Source organism: Trachinotus anak, unplaced genomic scaffold (assembly GCF_046630095.1).
Source record: "Trachinotus anak isolate AG129_WGS33_773 ecotype Australia unplaced genomic scaffold, CSIRO_AGI_Tana_v1 ptg000002l, whole genome shotgun sequence".
Lineage (NCBI taxonomy): Eukaryota > Metazoa > Chordata > Actinopteri > Carangiformes > Carangidae > Trachinotus > Trachinotus anak.
The window spans coordinates 24,881,397-24,901,017 of NW_027273853.1; the positions used below are offsets into that span (position 1 = coordinate 24,881,397).

Sequence of the window (19,621 nt, forward strand, 5' to 3'; positions counted from 1 at the left end):
TTATATTAATGGACTTCGACATTTTCTATTCCCCCGTTATTCCTACTTGGAGGAAAATCGTATTCTTAATTTTGGATCAACAGTTTTGTTAATGTTTTGAGGGATGCAACCAGGAATCGGTTCAGAGATACTTGAGCTGCACTATTAAAAAAAAAATGTTTGGATTATCACCATAGATGTAGAGATAACTAGAATAACCACCTTGCAGTTTATGCCTCCGCTACTCAGACTAGTTTCAGATTACATCCCTGTTTAACCATTTGTGTGTCATGATTGCTGTGTGAAGTCTTGAGTAATAGCTTAAAAGTGTTTTGTGAGGTCATGTGACCTTGACCTTTGACCACTGACCACCCAAAATGTAATCACTACATCCCTGAGTCCAAATGAATGTTTGTGCCAAATTTGAAGAAGTTCCATCAAGGCGTTACTGAAATATTGTGTCCACGAGAATAGGACATACGTGTGTACAGAAGCAATAAGCCTCTGGCTCTGGCTGTTGCAGGCACAGAGGCTTCTAAAAACCACTGTATTACTTTAAATTCTGAGGAAAACTTCCAAACTTCTGGAAAAAGATTATCTGGGTACATCTGAAGTTAAAAGGATTGATTTCCATACAAATTTATGAATTTTTATCCACAATGTACTTTGAAGATGAGTAAATCGCATTGATTTGAAAAATATCTGTACATTGTCTGTGTTTTCAGAATGGACTGAATTATGACATATTGGTTTAGGATGAAAATTACCATCATGGAGCTCTAAAGGTCTTTACAAAACAGAAGCTGATTTCACACACACAAAACACAGGTTTCATATAAAATTATTTTATTCAATTATCTTTTCACTGACCCAATAATATTCACTGTTAACATGGCTACTTTACACATCACTAATTTATCAAATATCAGAAAGAAGAAACTCTTCTTTTTAAACATACAAAATAGATATAACTTATTTACACACTCATCCAAATATACAGACATAGAAACATGAAAACATTGTCCTGCCCCACCCCTTGTGGCACCCTCAAACAACCTGTCATCTCAGTCTTGTATGGCAGTGGAAACCAACAGGTCCTGGAAATATTCCCAGTCAAACCTCCAGACCTTGACATGATAATATCTTTGTGTTTTAATTTCATATTGGCACAATGCGTTTTTTTTTTATCTTACTTCACTAATAATTAAATATTTTGGCTACCACTACCATTTCTGTGAAATATAGTGTTCATGAATACAAGAAAATGAAATAAAAACAGTGACAAACAAAATAACGCCCCGCTTACTCAGCTCATCTCACCCACAGCTGGAATACAGGCAGGTCGAATACTGATATGCAAAAATATACACTGATGCATGTGACAACAGAAGATCAACTATAATACAAAATTCAGAATTACCTGAGGATTTAATCTCACCATGGCAGGAGGCGGACAGAGCTCGTCATCAGAGCGCAACAACTAACAATTAACCCAGGTGAAAGTAACAGTGACACTGAAGGAGGGAGGAAGGGACCTCTATTGGGTTTAGTCCGTTTTTAAGGCTATAGTTGCAAGTGCTGAGGGGCCTCTTGATTGTTCAGGGGTCATGTTCATTTTTAAAGAGTCTATGGGGGCCATAATTCAACATGGGCTCTATAGGGGACGGGGGAAAGGTGAAGCCCAAGTTGAGATCTGGTCACCACCGTTTCCATGAAAACACCTGGATCAGCGAGGGAAGTGGAAAAGTCAGATCTTTCCAAGGAGCTGCATGACAGCAATTGTGGTGCTCTGGCCAAAGATGAAGGCTCCGCAGATCAGGGTCACTACTCCCCAAACTGTGAGGACAACTCTGGAGAGAAGATACAAACAAGAATAAACAAATAGAAATGTCACTGAAGGAATGGTTTTACTCTGCTTTTCTTATTTTGTGGGGCCATAGTGTTAGACAATGGTTCACTGTTACGATTCTATTGACTGATAGTGTCCAGATGGAGCCAATACCATCCTCTGTAGCTACGGAAACCAAGGTCTTATAGATAAGGATGCAGGGAGAAGCATCATTTAGCAACCACGTGATACCTAGGAATACGGTATATACCCTGTTGGCATCTTCAGGATTTGGCGTGGCATTATTCTGACTCACTTGCTATTGTACTGCTCATCATTTTCTCCTTGGTGCATCAAGCCTTCAATGATACCTCTGAGACATCTGAGCCTGAACTCTTTTTTTTTCAGCACACAAGAAATTTCCACCCCAGTAACCAGAGAGCAAAATGTTGCAGGCATTTCTAAAAATCAGTAAGTCAGAAACGCATCATCACTTCAGCCTACGATACGATAGGGCAGCAGTTCAGAATTTGAAAGTTTTGACCTTCAATTAAAGAAGCCCACTAAGTTTATCAGTGTCATTTCCGGCCAGTAGCAGCACGGATCTAGCTGTGTCATTTTGTCTGTCTGTCCAACACCGTGACTGAAATATCTCCAAAATTATTGGATGGGTTGCCATGAAACTTCGTACAGACATTCATTGTCCCCAGAGGATAAACATACACCACAGTCATTCAAAAAAAAGGTTAAGAAATATTCCTTTTCTATTGTGAGATAGGCCTATCAAGCAAGCAAAGTTGACTATCTCACCTGAGGGCCCAAAATGGAGGGTTCACCCTCAGGTAAGGATCAATTTGCTCAGTAAATGTAATAATCTTATATTTTTATAATTCAATGTGCACAAGCAGGGAAATTGACCTGGGAAGATTCTGATCCTCTGAAATACTCTCTGTATTTTTGTTTTTCCCTCAAATGAGGATAAATAATAATTTTATCATAAAAAAGTAAAGATTTTGGCCTGGTTGTGGGAGTACATCAAAAAACAGGAGATCAGAAAAAATCCTAAGACTCAAAACTCTGGGGAGCGAGAATATGCAGTAAACTTAATTGAAATCTGGCCAAATGTTGTAAACATATTTTGATTTGGCCCAAAGACATGACCATCATCAGGCAAAATCAAATTTACAAAGACTTTTTTAAAACCAGTTTAGAAGTTTTTGTCTGATTAAAACTGTACATGTTGAAGGTTTCTGAAAGAATGAAAAAAACTCACTCAGGCAGTCAAACATCACCCAGACGTATATTTACACTGACATTAAAGTATTTTCTCACCTGGTCTTACAGGACACTGGCTCTGACTGCATGGCAAAGATCAAACACAGTCCTGTCACAACACAAAGACACGGTTTAACGGCTGTAACGCATTTGACAGATTATGAAACTGTGACCACGGTGTTACCTGGGAAGATGAAGATGAAAAAGGCGCTGATCCCTCCAATGACACTGATGATCTTGCTGATGTCTGGGACAAAGACGGCGATGAGTAGCGTCACTGTGATCCACAGAACTGTCAGCGCATAGCGGCTGCGGCTTTCAAACTCCACTGTCACCATGCCATAACGCCTCCGCCGCCAACTCAGCAGGGGGTCCTGGATCACTGATCTAATGTGCAGAGACGGGTGTGTCTGATCTTCTGTCATTTTTATTTTAAAAAATCCAACATTCACATCAGGCTAAGTGATTCGTATATGGAAAGATTTATTTAAATTTTATCTTAAAGGTTCTGTAAACAACCATCATTGTCACTAAATGATCAGCCTTGAACTTATTTGCTGGGATTTGCTGCATGAATGACACTGACGGAGCCGGTAAAACTTCAAGGATGTTTAAAAAAAAAAAAAAAATTTTAAGTTATTCTTTTGGCTATTTTATGCCTTTATTATTTGACATGACAGGTGTAGAGAGACAGGAAATTGGACAGAGAGAAGGGGAATGACACGCAGGAAAGGGTCCGGCCAGCTGGGATTGAAACTGGGGACTCCTGCTTACACATGGTATGCGCCCTAACCATTCGGCCATCAGGTTGCCCCTGACATTTGCGGAGGTTTTAACGGTCCACCAGCCGACCGGGATTTGAGCCGGTGGTCCCTATGGCCTGTGTTCTGGTCTTATCTCTTTCTTTGTCTGAGGCCTTTTTAGACAAAAAAGTGGTTTCTGCAATGGTGGAAATTCTGGAGGGTTGCGTTCACCTGCACTGTGCCATCTCACATGTGGGCAGTGCCTGTGTGTTTATAAAAGTGGGGAGGTCTAACAGTTTAACAGGAGGGACTGAACGTGCCACAGAGGCTTAGTCCTTACTGCAGAGGCCTGGATTCATATCTGACCTGTGACCCTTTGCTGCATGTCGTCCTCCCTCTCTCTCCGTGACTTTCCTGTCTCTACCTCTCTCACTATAACTATCTGTATAAAGGTCATAAATAGCCGAAATGACTTTAAAAAACAACAACAACAACAACAGCAAAAAAAAACAACAGGAGGGCTATCATGCACACTGCCAGACCAGATACCAAAACAAAGAACAGAGAAACTCACATTAAAACACACACAGAGGGGGTGTGACTTCATTCTCTGCTCAGGGCGCCAAAAAAAATCTTGTAAAATCTTGTTTACAGAACCTTTAACATTCCAGATAACCCTGGATTATTTAACTAAAGTGAAACAGAGAGCAGAGAGTTAGTGATCACACAGAAGTGACCCAGCTTCAGTGCAGCCGTGTCCCTGACCTGCCCAGCAGCAGAATGATGGGATAGATGGTGATGATGGAGACTCCAAACAGCAGCCTGGCAATCAGCATCAGAATGTCATCGCCAGTGTACGACATCAAGATGTCGGCCTTCACGTTCTTTCCAAATGTCAAGTACCCATAAACCCCTGCAACAGAGAAGGACGGGTGATGCTTCCTGTAGTAACAATGACAGTGTATCTGAAGCCAAATGATAAATCTGACATATTCAGTCACAAACAATGGACCAGGAAGCTGACAAACTTTTCTTAAAAGTGAGCCAGCTTCATCATGATGGAAAACCTGAGTCAATTTTAATGATTGCTGGTAACCCACTGCTCTTACTTCATGTCACATGCCCCTGATGTTTGCTCAGGTGCTAATATTGCACTGGAAATGTGTGGATGTGTATAAAGAAAGTAGGAGAGAGAGAAAACAGAATTCCTTTCTCACCTGTGAGGGAGTAAATGACGAGACAGAAGATCATGGAAACCACAGAGATGAAGACCCAGTGAGAGAGCCGCTGGTTCGCCATGCTGCTGTAGATGGCGATGGACGCCTCATGGCACTGAAACACAGAGACCAGAGACTAGTGCCCACATTTGCAACCAAAGCCGAAGAGAATGTAGTTTTTTAAATCACCACAACCGCTCCTTTCATGCACTTCCTCCTACCTGGTTGAGTGTAACAATAACTGTTAATATTTGGTGGGAATAAAAACCAAATTCAGACAAAATACAGATCCTCCAAAGACAGTAGGACATCGAACAGGGACTAGTTGTGCAGACAGATTGCGTGTCTCTCCAGCCACCAACATTGGATTTTTCTCATCTGTTTGGAGCTCACAGGAAGGGTGAAGATCTAAAGGTCTTATTATCTCTGATCTCTGTCAGTGTGATGAACCGAGATGAGGTAGGGAATTCAATGAAAGCAATGGAGTTAACCCGTCACAGAGGTCAGGATACAGACTCTTGTCCCCACTTGATCCCAGCTGCCACCGTCCGGTTTTAAATCTCGCTTCATCTTTCCTGCCTTGCCCTCCTCCACTGCTCTCAGGATCTCATCAAGTCCCTTTTCAACCCTTTGCACTGCAATCACTCACCCTGAGGGAGCGCGTCTGCGTGTGTGTCTGTGTGAGAGGACATGCATCAATCCTTTTGCACTTTCTCCTCCTTTTATTAGATTCCACCATCATCCTTCAGGGGTTACCTTGGCAACTTGGGAAGTTACACATCAGTCTGTCCTGCTTTAGATTGACAGAATGATCATTTTCCTGAACTCTAACCTGCTATTAAATATGAAACACTCACTCTGCCGATCTCCTGTGGAGCACAGCAGCCTGCTGACCTTTACACTACACTTAGATACACTCTCCGGAGAAAGCTCATGTCCTAAAGATTACTGTTAATACCCACACTGTATCACTTCAATATCTACTTTATTAGCAACACAGAAATTCCAAAAATAATTTTCTTATTCCCTTCAGTTGATAGGTTTGATTTAATCTGAGATATCTGGAGTTTCTGCCTCCACCCCAGTGCAGTCACGTTAAATGGAATTTCATTTGTAGTGCTCACAGCAAAAATAGCATTTTGAAAAATCCAGCACTAGTTTGTCTCTCCAGAATGTGACTCTGTTACTCTGCAATCCACAGAGGTCACTGTAACCTCTTCTCATAGGGACTATTTCTTCTGGAGAAAGTATTTCTATTGGAAACTGTTCAAAGTGAGGTCTCATCTATCCAGACTAATTGAGATGATGTGAATAGGAGGCTATTAGCTTAGCATGAAGACTGAGGAGTGGAAGCTGCTAGCCTGGCTCTGATCAAAGGTAACAAAATCCACTATTTCTAAAGCTCCCTGATTAACATGTAATATCTTCTTTGTTCATACATACAAATGTTGTGGTTTAATGGAGGGTTCCCTTTCAAATGTTTTCTTTTATTCTAGGCCAGGGATGGTGACTTCCTGGACTCTTACCATTAAGTTGCAAGGCAACCAGCAGAATAAATAAAGATTCAATTAATTACCATTAACAAGCTCAGGACAAATGAATAACATTCTGCATTCAAACTGTAGTGAACCGTTCAAATTCAAAATTTACAGACTATTAACTCAACAGACTATTTGAAGTACTTTGACTTCAGCTCAGAGGTCGCTCGTAAAATTCACTGTCAGCTCGATTTATTAGGGCATGCAACAGAGCTATAAGTAAAATAAGCTAATGAATAAAAATGGAGGAGAACACCAGTGAGCAAAGACACTGAAGCGTCTGAGAAGCAGTGTGTCAAAGTATTTTGGGTTCCTTGATGTAATTGGCAAAAATCCCAACAAATATGGGGGTGTTTCTGACTTTGCGACACACAGCTGGCTCTACAATAACATATCTGAGTGCTCGCCTGCTAGACTGCCACCCATTGGTGTGTTACACTTTATGGATTCCATTCAAATTAACCCACGTGTTAGAACAAATTCATTTGAACTCTGACAGCACTCCCACAGATGAAAGTCCATTTAGCTTTATTGTTTTGGAGTGGAGGCAAAAACCTCAGATGTATATATCTAAGAGGTGAGTGAGAAAATGTGTTTTTTTTGTAACTGGAGTGAACTGGAGCAGCCACGACTGAACGACTGCGTTTTTCCCACCTGAAGTGCTCATACATACACACATACATAAACCCTCCCACACATGACTGCACTCAACTGGCCTCCAGCTTTACCTCGGCATGGCAACGCATGTTAACAAAGTCTAGACTGCTCCTACATGAATACATTTTAAAACCGTTTCCACTCACTTGGAAACCAAAGCAGATGGTCGGGATGACGCTGAACATGGAGGCCCAGGAGCTGATCCTGCACACAGACAGGAGGAGACACACAGGACAGTCATTTTCTGAAGTTCACAAATGCCACAAGAAGAAAATGAAGAAATAAGCTATTATTAGGGCACCATTCATATTGCCGTGGCATTTAGAGACACTTTACTACATCAATCATCTGTCAGTCACAAGCACACGGCTGACAAGGGCAGCAGATGTAAGACAGTGAGGAAGACAGTGTCAGGGACGCACAAGGAGAGGAAGCAGCAGGTTGGTTTGATCTCCTTTGTCTGTCCTGGATTCACAGCAGATTTATGGATAAGACTCATGAAGGCCATATTTCCTGGAGCAACCTCATAACATAGACTAGCTCTGTTTACTAGATTCATCACAGAGAATAGATGGCCTAGAGGACAAAAAACGTTACTTAAAAAAGACACAAAGACCTATTTCAGCATTTTGTCATAATCGTTCTCCTCACTTCTGTTGAAACAACAGAGGTGTGAAGGCAGATTATACACCTTCGTCAGTCATGGAGACAGCTAATCATATATTCACAGTAAAATTGATTCAGAATGAGTAAACCCATTATGTACACACACAACAGAAAAGTTTCTTTGTACGAGCTAAAACAGGATCAGAGAGAAATTTTAAAAAGTTACATATCTGTGGTCACAAGGACGGGCCCAAGAACATTTAAAGGAAGAGATATTTTGGTAAATATCCACAATTACTATCTGATAATTAGCTGTGAGTATTTGTCTGTTACAGGGCTGTTGATTATTTTCTGAATATCACAACTTCACATTGCTTTCCACTGCTGGAGACAGGTTTGGAGTTTGACGTTGAACAACATTTATCAAGCCTGGTAGGTAAACAGCTGCTAATGCTAATGCTGGATATGTAGCAATAGCAATACTTACAAATGGCACCTTTTAAAAAATAAGACTTTAAATGATTGATCTTTTTTTTTTTTTTTTTATTATTTTTTGCTGACCTCAGCATAAAGACTGAAAGCAGGCCGAAACAACTAGCATGGCTCTGTTTGCCTTCCTGCACCTCTAAAATTCAGTAGTGAACATGTTATGTATGTTTTTTTTTTATATCTATAGAATAACCTTTATGCTGAGCTAACCATGCCCTGGCTGTAGCTTCATGTTGGTACCAATCTTTACGTCTTAATCTCTGCAAAAACGCAAATTTACCAAAATGTCAAACTATTCCTTCACACACACACACACACACACACACACACACACACACACGTACCCACTGCTGTAGAGAGGGGTGACTTGAACCAGGACAGAAGGCATGGTGTGGTATTTGATGATGATGGCTACAGTCAGGTAGGTTGCAGCCAGAGTGCCCAGAACGCTGTGAGAGGACAGAAACACAGCGACTGCTTCAGACAGACATCAGACATCAAGTCGCAGTGCAGTGGATGAGTGGATTACTGGAAACTGACCACAGAGGTCAGTGCCTTCAGTGGGGTCATGTAAACCATTCATCCACACACAGTACATGCACATTTTTACTTGATTAAATGTATGTGATCCGTTTGTCCCATGCATGTGTATGAGCAAAGGCTAGTGTCCTCAAAAAAGAGCAATACAAGACAGTGTGACAAAAAAACTGAGCAACAGCAATGAGGACAAAAAGGTGAAGTCTGTCCTGAGGATGGTGCTTGAGAAGAGGTTTTGGGGTCATTAAAACCGAAATGGTTTATCACTCCATAAGAACCTATAGATATCTTGGGAAATGTGATGGTAATTTGCCTACACATGAGCTGTCTCATGTGTAAACTTGACATTTTGGGCTGTAGGAGACACCAAAGTAAAGCTCATGGACTAATTAAAGTGAAAATGGTTCATTTTGTTGAGAGCATCACAGTAAATCTTGGTTTTAATCTAAACATGAGATTTTTAAATTGATGTTGGCGTTTAAGTAACAACATAATTGTCTTGCTCTGGACAAAACTAAACACAGAGTTAACATCAATCTTGAAAAACCTTTATTATACATAAATATGAAAGTGGTGTGAACATAAATATACTGTGGGGGCGTGTCCTGGTGTGGAGACATACAGCGTGACCGCTCCTGACCTGATGTATTTCTGAATACTGATCTCTTTGGGGATGGACAGCGGCAGGATGAGGAGGACGCAGAGCAGCACCAGGGCAAAGCGCTGGTCTGTGTAGAAGTGATACGGCATCTCTGACTCCGGCAGGTCAGTTACCAGCTCGTACAGCGAGCCGCACACTGAAAGACACGCAAGCAGGACTCAAACAAGAACACACACGAGATGCAAGCACAAATAAAAATGCAAAACTGTATCTGTCCCAAAGATAATAACATGAAGTCTATTTTTCTTTGCAGAAAAAAAAGCCACCCGCTTCAGACCGCATTCATATGTAGTTCTTCATCTGTGGGTCAAATACCAGTCACCTTTTCATCAGAATCTGAACTATTTGGTTGCACTCAAGGCAATGTGACAAACCACAGAAAAAAAATTTGCCTTTTGAGACAAGAAAATGGAAGAGTCATCCAGAGACTGTAATCCACTGAATTTTAATTCAGAGAGAAACGGCCAAACTCAAAGGGTTGTTTACAAAAATGAATAATAATGATGAGGCTAAGGAAGATTTGACAAAAAAAAGTACAATTCAAAGCATTTTAGAGCTAAATGCTTAGCTCTGAAACTCACACTTCTCCAGCTGGTCATCCACTATGACCAGAAAAGCCACTGAGATCATGAAGAGGTTGAAGACGAAGCAGATCTCACACAGCTGACCGATGGCCGGCCCGCACACCTCTTTCACCACCGCCTGGTAGGTGCACTGGCTGCTGATGGATGACGAGTAGCCCAGGATGATCAGACCGCTGACCAGGAACACGAGGGAGACCTGAGAGTATGAATGGAAAAACACCGAAGCTTTAACTTTACAACTTTAAAAGCAGAGTTTTGTCTCAATATATTTTTAATAGCTTCAATTTGCCTCAGTCCTAATGAAATAACACTTCTCAGCCTAAGGCGGGCACTCACCAAGTCCAAGTCCAATCAGCTGATCTGTTAGCTGCAACATGTTTTTTCAATTTGCTTAATTATTTAAAGAGTGGATTAACATTTTATTTTTGAGCAATGATTTTTGGATGTATTGTGTTGAATTAGATCATGAACTTTGACCTCACATTTGGCTCAACGATGTGAAAATAAAGTGAAAATAAATCAGTTGAATTCAAGGCAACAGTTTCTGCGACTGTGGAATTGTGATTTGGATTGTTTCATGTGTGAGTCCAGAAGCAGAGCTCAGAGAACAGGCCAGACTGCGGATCCAGAGTAATCAAAGCTCTTTATTAATAATACCTTAAAGCCTCTTTATGATTGACTTTTATATGATCATAGCATCTACTAAATTATCCTGAGGACTTAAATTTATTTGCAGAAAAACAAGAAACCAGTGAAGTCTCGTGTTGCTTTCAGCAACGTGACGTCTCGAGCACGTCGCTGCATCGGCTGAAGTCCAAACACACATTCCTCAGGGATTACTTTGTAACGTGGACCCTGTGTTGCTACTGTCCACTTCACAATCGTTGTGATGAAAGGTAAAATAGTTGCTGGTGTGATAACTTTCCACCGTTGTAAAATCCTGTCTGTGGTTATATCAAACCGTTGTGCAGTATTTGTGTCTGTTAAGCCTTTAGAACAACATGTCCCTATCAAAGCAGCCTGAAGTCTGAATCCCCACAAGTCTTTGGCAAGCGGCAACTTCCAGGACTGAAAAGTGACGCCAACAGACACAAGTGACAAAAACTGCAGTTCCTCAAACGGCCACTTGAGGCCGTCTCCGAAATCGAGTCAATCCATGTTAAAATGCCCAAGTTTACGGCAGAAATGATCATGTTTACTGCCTGCTACAAAGAATGGCTTTAGTCTTCATAGCTAATATTTCATGACTGTAACTCACCTGCTTTAGTTTTATTAAGGCTTAAAGTTATGTATAATTGAGGGTGTGATGTGTATGTCATTAGTTTTGTAGGCAATTGGTCTTAAACCAAAGTATAGCACAAAACTGAACTTTTGACCTGATGGTGGCATCAGATTAAAAAAAGACAGGGGATCACAAAAGCGACTACAATTCTTGAGGTAAAAGAAAAATCTGTCCCAGAAATTGTTGTCGAGATTTCTGCCTGGACCAAAGTGACTGAACAGGAGGCCGGCACTGACTTGACTCATAACAATCATTTCACTTTACTTTTATCTTGTCTAAGTTCTTGCTTCGCATTCTTGTATTTAGACAGCATTCAACATTTGTCTTCTCTTGTTAAATTATAAAAAAAAAATAAAAATACAGTTTTAGTATCAACAAACACCACATAGCCCAACCACTGGATGATTCCAAAGATTTAAGTTATTAAATCCTGTGGCTTTAATAAAAACAGCTTTGTTCATTCTCGACATTAGAGAACAATAATTTGTCGTTTCACTGCACAAATCTAGGAAACATCAAAGTTTCCCATTTGTTGTGTAAAATTACATTTTCCACTGTCTGGTCCAGTCTTCATATCTTTTTGTTATTCCTTATTTCCTTATTCCCTATTTAAATTTCTGGCATCCAGCTTTGATTAATAACAAGTGACACTGAAATTATTATTGAATGGCTGGACGGATGGATGAGTCATTTTGTGGCTATAAAGCAGTCTGACAAGTCTATTTAATGAAAAGTAGTGTTGTGAATCAATCTGATGAGAGTGAAAATGACACTAAGGAAAACAAGACAGGAAAAGAACAGGAAGTGTTTGAAAGGTCTCTCAATAATCAATCAAAAAGCTGAAAAAAAAAAAAAAAAAAAAGCTGTCATAACCTAAGGTCAAAAAGGGATGAGGATGACCACCTGTGACTGTCCTGAACTTCCCAGTCAAAACTTTCAAACCCTTTTAAACTTTTATGTAAGAGGTGTGCTAAGCAATAATCCTCACAGCCCCAGAGGTCACCTCTGTGTCCATGCCGTGTGTCAGGACATGTCAGGGTCTTCTGCTGACAAGGAGCAGTGACTTACTGCCCTCTAATGAAAGGAGTGAAAGAGAAAAGTGTTTTCTCAATAACATAATAATAAGAAAACCAGGTACATGACCTAAACAGAGAGGGGACAAACTGTAGAAAGGAGGCGTCCTTCAGGATGATAGATCCCTGTTGAACGGCTATAAAGTCAAAGTCTGGAATTAGTCGTCTGGGATGTACAAATGACTAATTATTCAAATTAGGTCTATAAAAGATCAGAGGAGAAAACGGCTGGATGTCACTTTGGAAGAGGGTAAAAGAGCAAACTCAGAAAAAACAGGCAAAAGTCCAAAGTTGCTGTCCAGTGTGCAGTCAGGTATTTGGGATCACTGCAGTGTAACGGAGATGTTTGGCCTAATTGGCATGTTTAAAAAAAAAAAAAAAAAAAAAAAAAGGAAGGCCGCATCAACTGTTTACTGCCAAAAGCAGAAATGCTCAGGCACCAATTCTTATAGTTAATATTGATTTAATATATATATAAAACTGCTAATATTAAGAGATCATCAGTGCAGGGCATCACGCAGATCAAGAGGCATCAAGTGCCCCCATCTGTCTGGTGGAGGCTCTGAAAATCATAATCGTTTGATACATAAATGCCTTTTTCCCAAGTGATGCATCAGATTGCTTGTTTTACACAATGGTGCATAATCTTTTGTGATTTTATAGATTTTTTTTTTTTTAATTAAACCTGCATTAATATTTGTCGTGAAAGTGGTTGCTCATAATGACAACCTATACATAAAACCATGGGGCATAAGGGCAGCTCTACACAGCTGTTTAGCCTCTGTTAGCTAAGTGGACTGGTTTACTGCACCTTTATTGTATGGTTCATTCCCACTGTTCTCATCTACCTACCACTGCCAACTACCAACCAATGCTAAATGAATGCTAATGTTGCTACATGTAACCAGGCAGTGGTTTGATAGCACATTAGCCATGTTAACTATTAAGCCTGTGATATGTGGTGGCTGCTTTAACTTTTGCCCCCTGGTGGCTAATAATGAATCAATGCACCTTTAAATAAACTATCAAAAAAAAAAAAAAATCATCATTGAAGTGTGATTAAAAAAAAATTGTTTCAACACAATATAATTAATTAGTTTTAATTTCACATCCATCCTTGAAATTGGACTTTCATGCAGTGAATTAAACAGCCCACAAGCTTTGAGAAAACTACTTGACATGAGAAGTGCTGCAAAACAAATAAAACACATTCAAGCCACATTTTCTGAAAAACTCTTCAGGAGGACAAGTGTTAAAACACTTCAGACACAATGAACTGAATATCTTTCAAACACGAACAGAAGAGAGAGAAAAAATAATGGAACCCCTCTGTTTGATTTATTCAAAGAGAACAAATGGGAATTAGAACAGAGGACAGCCGGGGCAGGTAGGGACAGCCAGGTAATGGAAGAATTATTTACACTTTCTATCCGCCTCTTGGGCAGTGGTTTAATCTGTGGCATTATTCAAAAAGAGGATGAAAAAGAACACAGGGTTTGCTTCTCTCATGGAGTTTTTCTATTCCTCAACTCCAAAAGTGGAGAGATGTGGTGACCGTCTGCGCACCATGAGCTCAGGGTTAGGCAGAAGGGAAAGTGTTAAATAAAAATACAAAACATATTAAACTTTGTATTATAGTGGTGTCAGTGACAGAGATAAGAGAAAAGGTGAACACCAGAGGAAAAGTCTGAGTGATAAGGACGAAGTGAATCTAAAATGTGCTGAGGTCAAGGCCAACATGGCCTCTCCTGTCAGGTGGAACAGATCACAATCTCCTTAATTGATCTCAGTGGAGCTCAGGCCTCAATAGATAAAATAAATCTCCCCCACAATCAACTTCCAATATCAATAAATATAAAAAAGTTACTTCTACTTATGAGAAATAACCTTTAAAAGCAGTTTGTCTATCTTTGCAGAGCTCAGCCACGCAGAGAACCCCTCACTTCTCACAGTAGATATGTCTGCTTTTAATCTTTTATTTAGATCAAAAGAAATAAAATTTAAAAAATAAAAAAAATGCCCACCAGCTCCACGGTGACTGCGCTGCGGATGCCCCCGGCTCTCTCGAAGGCCCAGGGGAAGTTCAGGAGCCCGGCGCCCAGAGCGGATTTCAGCATGATGAAGATGGCCCCCATAGAGCCGAGCCGGGGCGCGGCGGCCACGTCCAGCGGGGGCTTGGCTGAGGCTGAAGCCAGCAGGCTGATGCTCTCTCTGGCTAACTCCTCCATGCTTCACGGCGGGACACACTGGTGCACACGGCTGCAAACCGCTCCCCAGGGCACGGATCTGTGGTTTGTGGGCCGCGCAGGGGTTGGCTGCTGCCTTCAGGTGCTGCCCGGAAAGTACACACACATCCTCAGACAGATGACCACAGGAGACTTGATTTTTAACCCAGAAATATGAATAAAAAGTTTAACTCATAGGGTAAAGAGCAATGGAGTCCAGTGCCATAATGAATAAGAAAATAGGTGTTGTTTTATATTATCTATCAAAATTCTGATAAAATTATGCATTGAAAGTGAGAGAAAAGTGGCTGACAACTAAAGAAATATAATTTTATAAGAAATAAAATGCTTAATTTAATCAGCACTAAACATCATAACAACATTGCACTAATACAATTTTTCCTTCATCAGCTTGTAGCCTAATAATTATATTTCCAACAGTACTTGAACGCGGCATCATTGAACTCGGCTCCTTGGTTCCCAAACCAATCATGTTGAAAATATAACTCGCCATAATTTTCAGTTTGACAACCCATTTGTCATTAAATGTGACCATTATAAACTAGGCCAGTTGACAACCAAGTAAACATGTGTTTAAGTTGAACAGGTGGTTTGTTTGGATGACCTGTTTAAGTCTTTGGATTGTGAGGCATTAGTTGTTTTTTTTTAATGTGAGAAAAATGACAGTACAGTGTTTATTGTATCAAGAAACTTTATAGACTTTGGACCCACATTTGTCTATATTTCTTGTTGGTCAATTTTTTTTTTTTGCAAACATCTTCTCAGTAGCCAGTGTATTGAATTTGATTGTTTTTGGAGAGTGGATTTTTCAAGGTGCATATATGAGAAACAGTGTGTGTGTGAGAGATCAAATGTGGTGATGTCAATGTGTGAGGAAGAACAGAAAGTACAACTGGCCAAAAAGTCTTACCTTAGTGTACACTCAAGTACACAGGGTACTGAGAGAGCTGTAACAGAGGGGGACTCTGGGGCAAAAGAGAAAGCAAATGATAAGAATTAGAGAGGGGGTGGGAAGAAGTTCAAAAAGGTATGAGAAGCGCGTCAGAGAGGTGGAGGGGGGGTAAAGGTCTGTGAGGAGCCAGAAAGTCTTGTGCCCAGATTGGCCCGAGCCATCACATGCAGTGAAGTCAGTGGAAGTCAGACGTAAGAGAACTGGGAGAAGGGAATGACGTGTTTCAGAGACTTCTACATGCACATGGTTGTTTTTAAAAGTTTACACTGAAACCAATCTGATTACACTCCAGGCTACAGAAATGAAGGGTTAAAAATGTCAGCTATATTTGACATGGAGCAGAGTAATGTGGAGTAGGTCAGGTGAGGAAGGGTTTCACGCAAGCATTGCTCATTTCAAACAAGATTTGGCCTCTATTTGGGTGTAGAGAGAAGGATATGAGAGGGGACTGTGCAGCACAGAAGCCTTGTCGTTAGTGTTTTCTGCTGTTTATCATCAGGCAGGAGAATTACAACTGCTGCTTGGACATTTTTTCTTCTAGTCCCCCTCATGGGTTTCTCTCTACTATTGAAGCTTTCATCATTTCTGTCTTTTGATGTCAAAAAGTGGTCATTTCTGTCCAGGACTCATTGTTCTGCCTGGAAAGAGAAGTAAACATGAAGAAGCCAGAATTCATCAAAAGGGTGGACCATTGTGAATAGCCATAAGTGGCCACATTAACTTGTAAATGTCATGCACAGAATCAATTTGGTGGTACAAAAACCAAAAAAGTGTTATTTGAGTTCATCAAAAAAAAAAAAAAAAAAAAAAAAGCATAAACGTCACCTTATTTCACTTGTGAAATTGGGTTTCTGACTTTTAATTTCATGGATGAAAATGAAAAAGCCACACAAATCAATTTCCTGCTGTACAGTCATAGGGTAACAGATTTTACCCTGTAGGTTATAGCTAGCTCTCTGAAGGAAAGGAAAGACATGGACTGAGTGGGATGTCATTTGTTGATTTGTATTCATAACCCATCTGTTTATAATTAACAGGAACATAGAATAAAGAAAAATTATCTCACAAATTCTCTTAGAAAAGATGCGCACACCCACAGGATTAGGGATAGAGATAACGGTTGAGAAGAACTGTATCTATGAGAGTCTGTTCACAGCCTAAGTGTTACAGTCCTGCCTTAAGATGTCAGGGGGGAAAAACAGTCAGAAGTCACACACAAGTCATGAGTCAAGACCAAAAAGTCTCAAAACAAGTCTAAGACCTAAACTTTGTGTTAGTAACACTAAATCCATGGAGATAATGAATGTTTCGTTTTTTTTTTTTAGCATGGCAGTGTTGGTTAATCCACTGCTTCGGCCCAGAATGAGCTATCTCAACAACTATCAGACAGATTGCCCTAAAGTCTATACAGACAGTCACGGTCCCTAAAAGTTGAACCCCACCAACTCTCCAGCTGTTTCCTCCAGCATCAACATGAGGCTGATATTTTTGGTTTTGAGTGAAATTTAGTGCAATCATTCAGGATGAAATATAATCCCCTGACTTTTCCTCTAGCACCGTCACCAGGTCAAAGTTTTAATTTGGCAAATACTTTGGTTTATAAGCAAAGACGAAAATGACTGATATTCCCATGAAGCTCAGCTGTAATTAATGGGTTGATTCACTGTTCACTTTTGTTATATGATGATTTTTAATCTTTAGGCTTGAGCAGTATATCTGGTCATTCCAAGCCAAAAGACCAGGTGAAGTCACGAGTCATTGGTGTTTAAAGCAAAGACCAGTTGCACACCTTTTTTTGGTGATGTCGAGTCTAAGGTCATCCCATTCATGACTGAGGTCTGATTCAATTCCCTTTTTAAAAAATTAGCTCACTTAATCAGTAAGGCCTTTAAGTTTTGGCTCTGAGGGGACAAAGAGAAGATGTGAAGGAGTGATGAGAGCGGGACATGTGAAGAGGCAGGACAGGAGGGGGAGCAGGATTGTAGCTAGTCTATCATAGCCTATATGGAGAAAGTGGATGGGGAGAGGTACAGGCTGGTAGGACATGATGAGGGAGGAGCCACTGAATCTGAGAGGGGTTAAGTTTTCAGCTCAGAGCCACCACGGTGTCTCTTTCAACTGCCTGTCCAGGATGTGAGTAGGCGACCTGATTGGCCCGACAGGAAGTCCTGGCATCTGGGAACCGTGGGGGGAAAGAGGGCATGTGACCTCCACTCACCAGCAGCTTTCCCAAATCTTGTTAGCACAGCTAGCTGGCTCCGGGGTTATTTCCCAGTTTCCCAAGGTTTCCGAGGGAGATTAGTTCTCCAGTGGGGCCGTCATCCAACAGGACGGGTGACAGATTCACAGGCTGATCTGGCCTATTAGGCTCGGATAAGGAGCCAAAGCTCAGACCCCTGAGCACACAGACGCACAATCACCTTTGATGAAATCAACCTGCATCACTGAATTCAGCCCATAACCAATACTAAACCCATGAGTGAGATGGAATTAGTCCATTCAATGTGTAATTAATTACTCTACAGAAAAGAACGCAACAATTTCTTCTCAGCAATCTATCAAGGAGACAGTCTAAAAACATTTTACAAACCCTCAGAATGAAAAGGAATTAGCTCAAATTAAGTTTAACCACGGCTTTTTTACTCAGCCTTTTATGCTCAAGTGCCTGTGGGGACTGTTGCCACTTGTTCATGTAGGTTTCATCACGTATTTGAGATGCACTGAGGAACAACTCTCCACAAAACTGTAACAAAAATAAAGACTAAAACTGACTGCTATTGCAATGCTTTTCCCAGTTACTTCTCATTTTAACTGGATAAATAATTCTGTCCAGCGGAGATGTGCAACCTTGCCCAAGGAGTGGAGCCGAGGATCAAACCAGGGACCTTCTGATTAATGAACAACCCACTCTACCTCCTGACCCACTGGTGCAACCACTTTCTAGTTTTGGTTGGTGGGAGATGTGTTCATGCTCGCAGGTATTGATTTCACTCTCTGATATTATTTGAATAACACATGGATTTGCACTTTATCCACAGGGGAAAAACAGAAATTGTTGCCAGAAGAAAACACTTGCCAAAGTATTCAAAACCACTCCTGTCTCCAGCCCCACATTTTGCCATTATGACACAGACACACGTTGAAAACAATACCAGTCACATCCCGTTGTGGCTGGGTAAAACAGAAAGCACAGGTCTATGACTGAGTGGTTTGTTTTATAAACAGAAAAGTCTGAAGTCTTTCTACTGGTCCCTGAAGGCAGCAGCAAAACAGTACTTCAATGAGTCATGGAACCACCAGGTTGAAGTCTTGTTCCTTTGAGGTACATGTATTGGGTCAGCAAATGTCATCGCAGTCGTATTAAAGCTACAATGTGACAATGTGTAGGATTTTTTTTTAAATCAAGAGTGACAGTTTTTCATTTCGGCATCATTTGGTGGTCATATCAAGACTGACCCTGCAGTAGACCACTTGCAGCTTGTGTGACAGCTAGTGTGATGGGCTTTTTTCAACCTTGGATTCTCCAGTTCTTTCCATTCTCTAAAAGGTCAGTATTGTCAAGATAGCTTGCAGTTGGTTAGGTGTGTGTGCCAAAGCTGACCAAAGTCAAACTTAAAGGGGAAACTCCACATAACTTAAAGGGGAAACTCCAGACATTAAAGTGTGTTCACAGGGGTTGAAGCCAATGTTGAAATAGTTGTGTGTGAAGTGAGGTAGTGAAGTCAGCTGAGCTTACCAGACCTCTCCTCACCTTTGCTTGCGGTCAGCAGTTCAAAGCGACAACAGCTGCTAGCAGCACAGCACACCTGAAGCTCTGATCAAACTGTCAGTTAGTGAGTTGCATTGTGGGTAATGTAGGGGTCTGAGGTTCATTCTCTAAGGACATTGAATGTGTAACCATTTTATATCTTACCAATCTAATTTACTACAAAACCAACTGCAATAATAATAATA

At 40.7% G+C, this 19,621-nt stretch overlaps 1 protein-coding gene across 3 annotated transcripts; it reads right to left on the reverse strand.

The window, feature by feature from the left end:
* Window positions 1-811: 811 nt before the first annotated feature.
* Window positions 812-19,505, reverse strand: slc38a8a (solute carrier family 38 member 8a). 3 transcript variants are annotated; one of them, XM_071457751.1, is made up of 12 exons: window positions 19,419-19,505; window positions 15,626-15,680; window positions 14,494-14,800; window positions 10,112-10,310; window positions 9,510-9,666; window positions 8,677-8,781; window positions 7,384-7,441; window positions 5,043-5,157; window positions 4,591-4,738; window positions 3,267-3,469; window positions 3,140-3,191; window positions 812-1,829 (listed from the first exon to the last, which is right to left on the reverse strand). In XM_071457751.1, exons 3-12 carry the CDS (start codon window positions 14,695-14,697, stop codon window positions 1,727-1,729), a joined length of 1,344 nt encoding a protein of 447 aa, XP_071313852.1. In that variant the 5' UTR covers window positions 14,698-14,800; window positions 15,626-15,680; window positions 19,419-19,505; the 3' UTR covers window positions 812-1,726. The 3 variants fall into 3 exon arrangements, with proteins under 3 accessions (XP_071313852.1, XP_071313862.1, XP_071313870.1); XM_071457761.1 differs by lacking the exon at window positions 15,626-15,680 and having other exon boundaries at window positions 19,419-19,488; XM_071457769.1 differs by lacking the exon at window positions 15,626-15,680 and having other exon boundaries at window positions 19,404-19,467.
* Window positions 19,506-19,621: the final 116 nt, after the last annotated feature.

Excerpts from the sequence above, each read along its gene's own strand:
- slc38a8a (XM_071457751.1), bottom strand. The coding sequence starts at position 14,697 with ATGGAGGAGTTAGCCAGAGAGAGCATCAGCCTGCTGGCTTCAGCCTCA. Across the intron at positions 7,442-8,676 it reads ACCCCTCTCTACAGCAGTGG|GATCAGCTCCTGGGCCTCCA; the intron begins GTACGTGTGTGT and ends GTCTGTGTGCAG. Across the intron at positions 4,739-5,042 it reads CGTCATTTACTCCCTCACAG|GGGTTTATGGGTACTTGACA; the intron begins GTGAGAAAGGAA and ends TCTCTGTTGCAG.